The sequence below is a fragment of the Caretta caretta genome, chromosome 8, assembly GCF_965140235.1.
Source record: "Caretta caretta isolate rCarCar2 chromosome 8, rCarCar1.hap1, whole genome shotgun sequence".
Taxonomy (NCBI): Eukaryota; Metazoa; Chordata; order Testudines; family Cheloniidae; genus Caretta; species Caretta caretta.
In genome coordinates, this window is record NC_134213.1 from 96,253,090 (window position 1) to 96,267,302 (window position 14,213).

A 14,213-nucleotide genomic window follows, 5' to 3' on the forward strand; every position below is an offset into this window, starting at 1 on the left:
CGACAAAAGTAAAGAAGTGGTGGGAAGAGGGGCATATTTCTTCTTCCCAGCTAGGATCTGCCAATACCTTTCAGAAAAGCGCATGTATCAAGAGTGCGGGCACAGTGTATTTTTGGGTGTGCTTTAATGGTCACTTCTCCATACACACCTATGGCTGTAGTCAGCAGCAAGAAGTCTTGAGCCTGTCTGAAGAGATCTAGAACTCAGCCACGAATCCAGGAGATGCCTGGCTGGGATGACTAATATTTTAATCAGATATTTGAGTTGCACAGTTGAACATCACAGAATAAAGGCTCAAAAAGCAGGAAGACTGGAAATCCATCCCCATAGTTGTGCTTTATTTACCAACAAAGGGGGAGAAAATCCTTCAGACAGCAGCAGTGCAGGTTTAAAAATTCTTAAACAAGAAGAATCAATTTCCCACAGAAAACAGTTCAATTTCCCTTACTCTGGGGCTGATCAAGAAAAATACTCAGTAACTAAAGAAAACCCGGCGAGACGAACTCCTGAGGTCAGAAGGTGAATGGGGCTTCTTTATTACCACTCCCATTCTTTTTATGGTGTGTGAAAGACAGAACATGGAATTGCAGCACATCAATGAGGTATCCTGCATCATAATGCCTAGTGTGTCAAATCCAACAGTACTGTGTTACAGGAGACCAGGCTGGCCTTCTCCCCCACCCAAATCCTGTCCTGATTTACTTCATTGGATTAAAAGATGGACAGTTCCTCCATTGGATTACAAGAACTGGTGAAAAAAATAATCCATTTAGTAACCTTTACTTTTGTACAAAGGTTCAAGTGCGGGTGATGCTGTCAGAAAGTCAATTCCTGAACATGAGGTTACAAGACGGAATACAAATAAAATAAGGCTAGTGCTTTTTAAGCAGATTACACGCTGCTCTAGCCCTAGACCTTAGAATGAGCTGACTGACTTCACAATGAAACACTGGCCATGTAGGAACCACGTGGACCTCTCTCTCCATCCCACCCCAGGCCAAATTTTGCACTCAGATAAACCATAATAGTTGCCACAGAGTTTGGCCTTAATAATCCCTCTCCCTGATTAGGTAGATTGGCTCCAGCCATTACATTTCTCACCATCATCAAGCACACTAGAGAGAAGAGCGGATTTTAGTCATGCTACAATAGATGATTTCAAGTCATTGTGCTCCTAGCAATGCCACTAACATTATCTAAGTAATTACTCTCCATGTGCTCTCACCTACACAGACCAGTCGCTTCAATATGTACAAGATAATCACACAGCACTGTGCAAAAAGGGCCAACAGTTACAGATTCTGAAGCCCGACTGCGATCTCATCCTTGTTCTTCTGCAGGAATCTCTCACAGGCTTTGAAGGTAACATAGAAGTCCGAGGACAGTCCTGCAATGTTAGTTGTGACGTAAGCTAGGTATCCTGGAGCAGCCTGGTTGTAATAGGACACCTGAAATCCACAACACATTCATTAAGACAGCTATGGGGACATCCACAGGTGGAAACCTACATAAGTCATTTTCTAATAAGTACAGCAGCAGCATAGGTACTGACTTCCTCTTCCCATGGTTCAGCAGGGGCTCTCTCCCCAGTGGCTCTGAATAGCGGAGAGGTTTGGGGATGTACAGACCATAGAACTGCCAGTTCCTCTGATCCAGTGGCTGTGAACCCCCCTTGGGTGCAGAAGGGTAGTAGCCACTATCCCAGCCCATAACTTGGAATAGCAGCTGTGGAAAGGTTCCTCTGCGGCCTGGGGGCAATGAATACCCAGCTTCTCACTTAGTTCCCACCAATCCCTCTGGCTTTGTGTGGGCAAGGGTGAATTCCAGCCTTAGTGCTCAAAGCAAAGCCAGCACACGAGGGCTTGGAAAAGTTGGGGTTGGACACAAATACGGTGGCCCAGACTGTTCTGATAGCATGGAAAGGGGACATTTTGAAAAGGTTTTTAGAATTTGAAAAAACCTTTCAGTCCAGACTACAGTAGTTGAAATGCAGTTCAACTGTTAGGCCTCCATTACTTGAACTGTCCGTAGTATTAACATTTCCTCTTGTCAAAGTGACTTGAGTTCACACTCAGACCACACTGGTGCATCCACTCGGCAGGGGACAGCCTGGGACATGCAGCCCTTTGGCAAGGGAGGGTTATTGGGACAGGGCTGGGAATCAGAAAATCTGGGATCCATTTTCAATTCAATGCTTCCTCTGTCCCCGTGAACAAGTCATGGAATCATGCTGTGCCTCGGTTTCCCCACCTGTAAAATGGGGGTAGCATAATTTATCCACCTGAGCAATGTGGACAAAATGTGTGCACATGAAGGTGAGGTGTTATGTGACAGTAAGAGTGTTGGGGGGGGGGGGGATGGGGAGAGGTTTTTGTTTTGTTTTTTTTTAAAAAGGGAGGGGCTTGAAAATTGAAGGACTCCAGAAATTCCCCCAAATCCCCAACCCAGCACAGACAGGGATGTGCAGCACCAGACTTGCAGGCCCTTCTGTTTTTCCCCCTCTGAACTGGGCACTGGGGAGCTGAACTAAAGCACACTAGTGCCAACCACAGGTCGGCATGCACGAGCTCTTGGTTATGGAACACAGGTAAAGGCCACAGTGATTGTCGCTGGGGGACACAGCTATCCTGAGATAGCGGAGAGAGCCAAAAGCCTCACCTTGGTTAGCTCAGCTGTCTCCTGCCAAATACAGAAGCCAGAACACATCGTCTCCCCTCGGGTGTACTCAGGGTTGGGTGGATGGGTGGGCAGCGTGACCGACCTGAACGCGACGACATATGGGTCACTGTAAGAGAAGGAAGCCCGCTTAGGAGCGGTTCACAAGTGTATTGAAAAGGTGAGAGAGGAGCAGGATTTTATGCCAACTCTCGAGTTAACCCTGCTCAGATCAATGCCAGGAAATGCAGATGGCAGAACTGCCCCACAACTGCTGGCCCAACACATGCTCAGTGACAGAATGGAAATGACCTCTGCCTAGAGATTCATGCGTGGAAACACAGCACTACACGGTCACAGTCCACCTTCTGCTTCTGCATTTCTTCTTGTATTGACTTCAAAATAAGTAACATCCAAGATATCTTGGAGTGATTTTTAAAAAAAAAAAAAAAAAAATGGAATCAACTGAAAACAATGAGGACAGAAGGTGGGGTGGGCGGGAGGGAAGCTGGCTGTGATCTGGTCTCTATCTACAAATCTCATCACTGTGACTTCAGTGTCCCCTGTGTTTTTATCATATTGGGTACCGAAAGCAGGTAAGGTATCCCTTCCCCAGGCACACTAAGGCAAATACATTGCAGTCAGAGCAAGAGCTCCCATTCCACTTGGTGCCAAGGGACTGGAGACTCGGATTTTCAGGAGCCTAAGGGAGTCAGGCACCCAACTCCTACTGAAATTCAGTCTCCTTGAGACTCCTCTGAAATTCCCAGCCAAAGAACTGGGCTAAAAAGAAGGCTAGGGTGAGAATAGTCAGGAACAGCATGTGACAAGTATTCATCTCCTAAACGGCATGCCTATGCTCACCCTTCTCTAGGAAGGGGTAACTGGAATGGGTTCCCCGAGTCTTTCGCCCGAAGGCATGATGTCCAGACCCTGAATCATTTTGTGGTTCTTCTCAGAACCATCTCCAATACAAACTCCTTCTGGACTCGTGGGCCCCAGAATGGGGCACAGGATTCTAGTAGCAGTCGCACCAGTGCCAAATACAGAGGTAATAAACCCTGCCTACTCCCATTTGATAGTCTCTTTATTAAAAGAGCCAAGGATCACACCAGCCCTTTTGGCCACAACATGGGGACGCATGTTCAGCTGATTGTCCCCCAGGATCCCAGTCGTTTTCACAGTCACTGCTTCCCAGGAGAGAGTCCCCCATTTCTGTAAGTAGGCTGACATTCTTTTTTCCTAGCTGTACGAGCTTACATTTAGCCATACTGAAATCCATACTTGCTTACACACAGCTTACCAAGCAATCTAGAGTGCTCTGTATCAATCTAGATCTTATCTGCAATACAAAAAGCTACATATTGAAACACACCCATATTCTATATGCAACAAGTTACTTTAGATCCCTCTTGCAGCCAATTGTGCAGTGAAAAGGAAGTTGTGTACCAGTGCCAATCACTCCTCTGTGTGATGTTTTCGGATCCACAGAGATGAGGCTATGAATTAACTATTTTCATGGTAAAGTATTTTTTCACTCACTGGCTCATTGTAAATATTTGCCATGAAAATGATCCTTTCTTCAGTAGGTCATAAGTCCAATGACGCACAGCCCTTGCAAGATGGTTGGTTTAAGTATGGGGTTCCAGCAACTGACCAATACACTGCACTTGTCTACCACGGGCACTGAAAGACAGCCCAGACACATTTGAACAGGAGAGAAAGCACCATCTGTGGGGATTTTAGAGAGCGTAAATACTAAGCTAATACTAAGCACAGACTTTGCAGCTCTAAAAGCTACCACCACGCTGACCAAACACTAGACGTTTCCAGCCCCATGGGCTAGTCCCACCACTGCTGTCCCTGTTCTGGGCACTGACTGCCAGCGAGTGAAGAACGCTGAGCACTGCACAGGGTAAGCCCGCTAGACCCAGCATGTCACTGGAGCCCTGCGAATTTACGTACCCTTCATCACAAGGTTTTCTTCGTGACGCCAGGATGACGAAGTCCTGAGACTTCTTTTCTTGACTAACAGTCTGACTAAGCACGTGGTAGATCATGTCGTCTTCATCAACTTGCTGCACGAGCTCAGCGCTCCTGGAAAGAGGCAAAAGGACATTCCGGAAAGGATTCAGGCTGTCTTCCAAGATGATGTCATCTTCCCAGCACCAGGACACCAGACACCTTCCCTTAAAAGATGTCCTCCCTCTCTCTCAAGAGTGTTCCATCGTACGCAGGGCCCTACCAAATTCACGGCTGTGAAAAATGCATCCGACCGTGAAATCTGATCTCCCCCAAGAAAGCTGGTGTCCAGCCAGGGGCTCCTACCCTGTGCATGGTCCAGCTGCTAGTCCCAGCCAGGGACGGGGATGGCCCAAACATCCTCTTCCCCTGCAAAGACTGCTCCCAGGGCAGGTCAGACCCACCTCAGGGAACCACCCCAGCCTCTCCATGGCTCCAGCTGTTATTACGCCCACCCCTATGCGGGGAGCCAGTAGCTCCAGCTGTTGTCACCTCTCCATGCAGGCAGCTGTGGCTCCAGCTGTCAGGCCCCCCACTCAGACAAGAAGCAGACAGAAAAACCAGGCCTATGGTAACTTGACCCTCACTTCTGTGCTGCTGCTGGCAGTGGTGTTGGTTTTAGAGCTGGGCACCTGGCCAGCAGCCTTCCAGCTCTGAAGGCAGCGCCCCTGCCAGTTGTAGGGCAGGGGTAAGGGTGGTGACCCCATGACCCCCCCTACAGTAGCCTTGTGACCCTCCCACTCTGACCACCTTTTGGGTCAGGACCCCCTCAGTTACAATTCTGTAATATTCTAGATGGAAATATCTGAAAACCTGAAACTGACTAATTTTAAACCCCCTTGGCTGCGAAATGGGCCATGAATTTGGTAGAGCCCTAACCATATGGTGTTACTCAGCAGTAACCCAGAGACTGCAGATAGAAGCAGTTCAAAGCCAGAGAAATAACAGCCAAACAAAAGCCAGTTAGGACAAACTTACAATCAGTCATAGGGATCAGGAAAAAAAAAAAAAAAAGCTTTCTCCACTGAATCAGAGCCACCTTCCCAGATATATCAGCTTTCCCAGGGACTACAGGCCAGATTTTTAAACACATCTAAGCACCTAAAGATGCAGGTCATGAAAATCCCCCTGGGCGCCTACCTGCCACTTTGGAAATCTGACTCTATTTGACTACCTGTAGTACAGCATTTTCTTAACAAAATTAATTGCTCCAAACAATTCTCTTTTAGTCACATCCCGAAATCCTTACTTAGGCTAAATATCTGTTGCCTTCTGTGGAAGTTCATACTTGGCTCTCCCTTGGCAAGAGGCTGAGCCAAACCCCACTACTGTCAACAAGCTTTGGATCAGGCCCCGAGTTCTTCAGCTTCTTCTGAAACCCCAAACGTTTCAATTGTATTGTCAAGTAGGATGCAAATCCTTTTCACGTATCGTGACATGACACCTCCTGTACCTTCTCGGTCTGGTTTTGTTTATCTTTGAAGGATGGGATTGGCCTGAAATTAGAGGTTGTTTCTGAGCCTTTCACTGGGATGTTTTGGTTTTGGTGGAGGACACGAGGTTCGTGGCTGGGATCAGAGCCACAAAGATCACCGGCTCACTGTGTGACCTGGGAAAGTCATTTCACCTCCTTGTAGCTCATTCAACCCAGCAGTAAAACGGACTAAAAGTCCAGAACGCTCCCACTGATACGCACACGCACCCCGCCCTCTTGGAGCTGACAGTCCCTGGGAAAATAAGTTACAGCTCCTTAAACTTCACAGGCTGCTCCTGGGAGCGGAGAAGTCCTGGATTCAGTGCAAATGAACAATAGGACAGATCACCCACCCGAGGCTGTAGTACTGGAAGAAGGAGGAGCCCTTATAGAGGTGCCCTCTGTGATGGATGCTCCAAAGACTATGGTATCCATTTTATAAGTGTTTTATGTATCTGAATGGGCTAGGGATTGTATTTCTGGCTCCATGGGGCAGTTACAGCGTTTCCTGCAGGAACAACCATTGGGGGATAATTCATGCAAATTCCCATACAGCTAAGTCTGGAGAAGCCTCATCCCCTGGGGGAAATTGCATATAGACTAGTTTAATGGGGTTCATGAGGCCTGGCAAACAAAGAATTGAAAACTGTATAAAGTGACCACTTTGATGGAGGGAGAGGGCCCCCCCACCCACACTTTTTCCAAGACCTGCAGGACATGAGACAGTGACCCAGACACACAAGACCTGCCAAGGACCTGAATGACTCTGAAGCCTGCCAGGGTCTCTGTGCTGAAGATGGGTGACTGTTTGCTAAGCAAAGACTTGCACGTAAACGGTTCATTGTTTTTAAAAACATTTTCTCTGTAATGCTTTTCTTCTGAATAACTAGTATTTGATTTATGGAGGCTGACTGGTCGCTGGTTAACCCTGCCATTGCCTTAGAGAGAACAGGGCTTGACCTAAAGTTAGATCTGCTGAGGTGATCACCGTGAATTGCAGTCTACAATCCCCAGCCTGGAGAGAATGGACAGTGGGATCCTGCCCCAAGGAGAGCTGAAATCTCAAGAAGGCCACAAAGGGATCAGAGGTGCAGTTACTTTAGGAACTGTGACACCCTCCTGCAAAGGATATTTTAAACCAGACAGGTGTATGATCCTGGCATAAGATTCCCCCTCTCAGTAAAACCAATTCTAATGACCATCCAAGGCCACGGGAGAGCTAAGAACATATGCTGGTCACAGTGTATAGTCACAGTACAGCCACTTCATGGAGTTGGGAAGAGGAGTACGGCACACTTTACAGGAAGTTCGACCCCTTTATAGAGGGCAGCAACATAAAATGTTAAAGCTACGGGCCAGCTCACTGCTGTGCTTACACACCTCTGCCAGCTCGGAGTCTCAGCTGCAGTCCTAGGCTAACAAGACTAGAGGTGTCACCAGCATGCGGGCAGAACACTTGACTAACTTGTGCCCGGGGCTGGTCTCCAGAAGATAAAAGCCTTGCTACTGTCACCAACAGCTAAAGGAGAGTCTTCTTCCGCTCAAGTGGCAGAAACTTGTGCTTTAGGAGATAAAGGTCCTGGATTCTATTCCACCGTACAACCCGTGAGCAGTGTGGCAGCCAGCTCCGCCGTCGGTACATATCCAACCACAGACTCCCTACACTGTACGCTATTGGTTTTGGAGTGGGGTGGATGATGGAGGGGAAAAAGCACTTTGCATGGCTTGAATGAAGAACCGTTTTGGAATGGGAAGTTGCTTTGAGGCAGGAAAGCCAAAGGAAAGAAATTGGGGGCCTTTCTCCCCCCATCCCCAGTAAAACAGGGACCATCACTCCTAACATGTTAGCTGCCCTCCAAGTACTCACGCATAATATCTATCCCATTCGTGCCTCTTTCTTAAGTCTGACAGAAGGAAGAAGGCCTGCGTTGCATCAATGCAGAGGGACATCTCTATTCGGAAGGAGAGGTACTGGTCTTCCTCCAGTGTGTACATCCTGACCTTTGAGAGGGAGACAGACAGAACAGGTGAGAGGCACAGCCTGCTGTCTTCGTTAAAATGACATTTGATTTTCCCCAAAAAGATTCCTTCATATTTTTACTTTATTATAATATAACCAAACAGCTTTGATCTCTCTCTCTCCCCATTGCATTAACATGAAGAATCACATATCCCTAGTGGTACACGAGGCCTGTGTTTTATGAGCTGGTTCTGGTGACTCCATTAACCCCCAGGAGTAAAGCACAAAACAGTTGTCCAAGAGAAGTTTACAGGCTAGCTAGCCTGGGTGTTGAATGGAAATGGGTGAAATTGAGGACAGCTCTGGTTGGTGGGTTCCGTGGGATTTTACTAAAGCACAAGTTCTATAGCAGATCATACGGCATCACTGGAAGCCATGTATTTTACATGTACATAAGTGTGCGTATGCAGTGTACATTTGGACGTATATGGAACGTTGATAGTATAGACACGCATTCATTGAATACATGCGGTACAACCCCATTTATTCAAAGTGTTGTGGGGACATCAAACACTTTTGGATACACTAGGATTCAAGTAACTGGGGGTGGGGAATGACTGAAACATTTCCTCTGATCTTAACATGAGTTGTTTCCACTCACTGTAGGCAGTCCAAGAGACTAAGAAGGCAGTGCTTACTTGGGAGTGTGGCAGGGTTAAGTACCTTGTCTATTTCTGTGGCGAGTACCCAATTGGTTTTCGCTACAAGCGTCTTCAGTGCAGAAACATTGTTGTAGCTCAGATAAACCTACATAAAAACATCATAAGAAAACACAGTAGAAATCACTTTGACCTTCAGTTATGTTTTCCTATATCTAAACTCATTGGATACTATAGCAAAGCTTGCAGCTGCTCAGATACAGAATTAATCAGAGTAAATCGGGGTTAAGAAGGAATTTATTATTCCAGTTAAGATCCCTATAACACATGCTGTTTTAGGTAAGGTTTCATCCTTCTTGTTTCCATAGAACATATTTATTCATGTATAAACTTCTAGCTGCTACTTAGTACCTGCTGCTGGGCCTTCCTACAGCACATGGGGATTAGATGCCAAGGGAGGATATGGCCAATACCTACAGAGACAGTTATTTTACCTTGTTACTTTGGTCCCAGGGCACTGACAATGGCACTTTTGTCTGTTCACAGGAAATGATGTATTTTCTAGGGAAAGCAAAGAATTGCTTTAGTTATAGCAGTACTGATCTTCAGTATGTGGCAGGGAAAAGGACATCTCAAACCCATGCTGGTGAAAGAGAGAGAAAGTGAAGTTAGCAGCAGTGTTTTTGACTTCAACAGCTTCTCCAGCAATGATCTACAAAAGGAGTGGAGGAAAAACACGGTCATCTTATGAATATCTTGGGACCAGGATCCCAGTGGATTGAAACAGCCATTTCTTCTTGGCTCAACTTGAGGGAGCTCAGAGCAACAAAAGCCTCAGAAATCCTGCACATCATTTGCAGGCGGAAGGGAGAGGCACAGGGTGAAAAGAACCTTTAAGGATTACTTCTAACAAAGGCCAGCAGTGGTCTGGATGGGGCAAAACTAAGGCCTTGTCTACACTAACACTTCTGTTGGTCAGGGATGGGAGGGGCCTAAGCCACAAAGTTCAGGGCTGGATTGGAACAGGAAGGGCTCCCAGCTGGGCTTTCTGGTCAGGCAGGCCGATCTCTGCAGGTGGTCAGGGAGTGGCATAGGCAAGCTATAAATGCATGGCTTCCACCCAGGCACCCCCTCACGGCAGCCCTGCAAGTGGCCCTTGGCCTCATTTTCCCTTGATTTCTCAAATAACCCACGTACTCTGAAGGCTCTACTGAGTAATTTATTACCAACAGTCCCACTACCATGAACCAGAATCCCGTCAGCATAGTGCTAACAGTACATTCATCCTAACAGTCCAACTCCTGCATCTCTCCCCCACAGCCCAGCCCAGCCCCCAGGTACAGCTGTGGTGTTTCCCACCCCACCCCTCTAGTTGGGGTGTTTCTCTGCCCTGTTTCCTTCCCAGCTATGGTTCCAGCTCTTGCCCAGACACATCAGCCGGCTCACGCCTCCATAATACCCCAGGCTTTGGCCCTCTCTGGCCAGCAGGCATCTCCCTGGGCTGCTCTCAGCCTTCAGCGCTCTCTGGCCTGGGGACATTTGCAGATGACCCTCTGATCGCCTTCCTCTTTCAACAGCCTGATCTAATGCCATTGCTCAATCAGGGAACTCTTACCACTCCGTCCTCCAGGGGAATCCCCTCCCTGGAGCTCTGCCTGTGAACTCGCTTTACTTTGGATTCTCCCCCATCCTGAACTCTGGGTTCTAAACTTGCCTGCGGAGCTCCCTCTCGGAGTTCTCAACTCCCCTCTCAGGCCCCTGAACTCTCATTTATAACTCCCCCAGGCACCCCACCCTCCCCCTCACACAAAGCTGGGTCACACTTGGACAGGAACAGGAGAGCTGAGCCTACTTTCATTTAATGGGCCAGCTACCCTGTTACACAAGAGGACAAGACCCCAAACTAGGAGCCAGGAGATCTGGGTTCTATTCCCAGCTCTCTCTCTAACTTACTGGATAACCTCTTTGGCAAGTCCCTGAGAGTCTCTCAGGGAAATGGTTTTGGGTGCCCACAATCCAGGACCTGCTTTTCAGAAGTGCTGAACACCCACCAACTCCAAATCAGATCAATGGGAACCACACCTGCCTAGGGTCTAAAGCAGGGTGCCCAAAACAGGTTGCTTCTGAAATCTGGCCTTAGCATCTCCATTCCAGTTTCCCAGTCTGTTAAATGGGGATGGTACTTATCCACCTTTGGAAAGTGCTTTGAGAGCCACAGCGGACGTGTTACTGAAGAGTTAGTCATTCGGTTTGTAACAAAATCTGAATCGTCTGTGTTGGGAGGTGCACAGCAACCCAAGCTCGGATTAGAAGAGCTTGGGTTTTATCACTGGAGCAAACACTATATTTGAACTGTGCACAAACAGCAAGTCAAATTTGCAGGATGCTGTTTATTTAGGGTCATTTGATGGAAGCCTTTACTGTAACAGAAAGGATCAGAATTCATCCCTGGACTGGTGTAGTGAGTAAACAGCTGATGCTAGATTCAGACAGATACAGCACTTCTTAGGGTCCACGTGTTTGTTCTCATATTGACCTGGGGCTCAAGGGAAAGTTATGAAACTCCTGGAAGCAGGAGGGCAGATGCCACAAGACATTCCAGGAAGAAAATATTTTCACTGCTTAATTGCCACACTTCACTACAATCTTATTCTCAGGGACTGAGATACTGGGGTATAATTTGTCCGAGAACACCAGATCTGTAATCAGAGACATGATATAACCAAGGTGAAGAGTTGAAAAGTAACAAAATAAAGCAGCTGTCTCTTCTGCAAGGCTTCATTGCAACCACATGACCAGAGAGGACTCCAGGAATAGGGATTCACAATGGGCGGAGAAGACAGGACTCCAATTGCACATGCAGACAAAACAAGTGGAGAGATTGGGAATAAAATAATGTTCATAACAGATGTAAAAGTGACCAAAGGCCAGCTTCCCACTTTTCTGCAGATCAGGGGCAGCAGTAAGAAGCCTGTTAGGGCAAGGAAAATTCAAGTCCAGAGAAGAGCCATTACGGATCTAGAAAACAGGGCTGGCTCTAGGCACCAGCAAAACAAGCAGGTGCTTGGGGTGGCACATTTCTTGGGGCGGCATTCCGGCACCAGCCATGCTGCCCCTAGAAATGTGCCCCCGCTGCCCAAACAGCTGTTTCGCGCGGCAAGCCTGGGAGGGAGGGAGGGAGGGAGGGAGAAGCCGAACGGTGGCGCACTTGGGGGAGGTGGCGGTGGTGGAGCGGAGGTGAGCTGGGACAGGGAGCGGTTCCTCTATCCCCCCCTCCCCCGTTACTTCCTGCGCTCCCCCGCCCACCCTTGCTCACCTCTGCTCTGCCTCCTCCCCTGAATGCGCTGCCTCTCCCTCGCCTGAGAGGGAAGGGGGAGAAGCGGAGTGACGGCACGTTCAGGGGAGCAGGAGGAGCGGAGGTGAGCTAGGGCGGGGGGCTGCGGTGGGGGGAGCTGCAGGAAGCAATGGGGGGGAATGCGGCAGAGCCGAGGGCAGGACGAGCCATGAAAAAGAAGTGGGGGCAGCCAAAAATTTTTTTGCTTGGGGCGGCAAAAATCCTAGAGCCAGCCCTGCTAGAAACCATGACCTATGAGGGAAGATTGAAAAAACTGGGTTTATTTAGTCTGGGGAAGAGAAGACTGAGGGGGGACATGATAACAATTTTCAAGTACATAAAAGGTTGTTAAAAGGAGGAGAGAGAAAAATCGTTTTCCTTAACCTCTTAGGCTAGGCCAAGAAGCAATGGGCTTAAATTGCAGCCAGGACATTTTAGGTTGGACATAAGGAAAAGCTTCCTAACTGTCAAGGTGGTTACGCACTGGAATAAATTGCCTAGGGAGGTTGTGGAATCTCCATCATTAGAGACTTTTAAGAGCAGGTTAGACAAACACCTGGCAGGAATGGTCTAGATAATACTTAGTCCTGCCATGAGTACAAGGGACTGGACTAGACGACCTCTCGAGGTTCCTTCCAGTCCTACAATTCTATGATTCTCCAAAACCCAGTCAATTACTGGTCTTGGATGCAACTAGGGCTATTATCAAGGTTCTGCAGATACTCCATTAAGCTGAAAATAGCAGCTTCCAGGGGGAAAAACTGACTATCCAATATGTTACTTTTTCACTGCTTGAGGGGACAGCATAAGGTGTGTGCACTCTTGTAATAAATAATAAAAAATAATAAAATTTTGCACTTTTTACCCATAGTTCTAAAAGAGTTTTACAGAGGCAAGTGAGCATCATTATGCCTGTTCTACTGAAGGGGAAACTGAGGCACAGAAATTCAATGATTTGTCCAACTCTTACAGCAGAGCCAGGAATAAGGACAGCAAGAATACAAGGAGCAATACACAAATGGAACACATGATCAAAGTGGTTTATTTATTCCATCTTACCCACTAAACCGTACTGCTTCTCTTGTCCTCTGAGAGCACCAAATATTCAAGATCTTTAATCCTGGCTCTGGACAAATGCTTGGTAGTCTTGGGCAAATCACTTAGCTCTGCCTCAGTTTCCCCAAGAATAGAGTGAGGTTAATAAATTCTTCCCTTCATGCCCCACAGGAGGGAGATAAAACTGAATGATTATAAAGCACCTCTAAGATGCGTAGCACTAGAAAAGGGCTAATCACTATGATTATTACAGATTGATCTGGTCTAGCTATGTATTTTTGTGTTCTGTATCTGTGCAGATATTATAGTGCATTAATCACCAACGTATCTGGATATTATAGCGTGTTTTGACAATAATGGATGTATAAAATAAGCATAGCCCTGTGATGCTTTGTTTTATACACAGTTTCTACTTCTGAATTCAGACAGTTTCTCCTGTGCTGTCCCTACCATCTTCTCTCTCTCCAGCTCCCCTACAGAGATCTGCGTTATGTCTGTGTCTTCCTAACATTCTATCGTTTGGCACTACACCACTTAGCCCTCAAGTACCTTTTCACAGAATCGTGGGAATGGGACCTCAAAAGGTCATCTGGTCCAGCCCCCTGTGCTGAAGCAGGACCAAGTTCATCTAGACCATCCCTGAAAAATGTTTGTCCAACTTGTTCTTAAAAACCTCCAATGAATTACAGAGATTCCACAATCTCCGTCGGATCATCATCGTCTTTATAGCAGCCCTTAACGTATTTGAAGATTGTTATCAGGTCCCTCCCCCAGACTTCTTTTCTCAAGACCAAACATGCCCACCTTTAACCTTTCCTCATACATAAGGCTTTCTATACCTTTTTTCATTTTTGTTGCTCTCCTCTGGACACACTCATATTTTTCCAAAAGTGTAGCACCCAGAACTGGTCACAGTACTCCAGCTGAGGCCTCACCAGTGCTGAGTAGAGTGGGACAATGACCTACTGTGTCCTACCTACAATACTTTGTTCATACACGGCAGACTGATGCCTCTTTAGCAACTGCATCACATTGTTGATTCATACTCAGTCT

At 47.2% G+C, this 14,213-nt stretch overlaps 1 protein-coding gene across 5 annotated transcripts in view; it reads right to left on the reverse strand.

Annotated features, from left to right (window-relative positions):
- Nucleotides 1-308: 308 nt before the first annotated feature.
- Nucleotides 309-14,213, reverse strand: part of ACOT11 (acyl-CoA thioesterase 11) — an 88,273-nt gene continuing 74,368 nt past the window's right edge. For all 5 annotated transcript variants that reach the window (XM_048861677.2, XM_048861678.2, XM_048861674.2 and 2 more), the window contains 6 exons: nt 9,265-9,331; nt 8,835-8,918; nt 8,019-8,152; nt 4,621-4,752; nt 2,659-2,785; nt 309-1,448 (listed from right to left, as the gene is read on the reverse strand). In XM_048861677.2, coding sequence (XP_048717634.1) covers nt 1,293-1,448; nt 2,659-2,785; nt 4,621-4,752; nt 8,019-8,152; nt 8,835-8,918; nt 9,265-9,331 — 700 coding nt within the window. In that variant the 3' untranslated portion in view covers nt 309-1,292. The remainder of the gene's footprint in view (nt 1,449-2,658; nt 2,786-4,620; nt 4,753-8,018; nt 8,153-8,834; nt 8,919-9,264; nt 9,332-14,213) is intronic.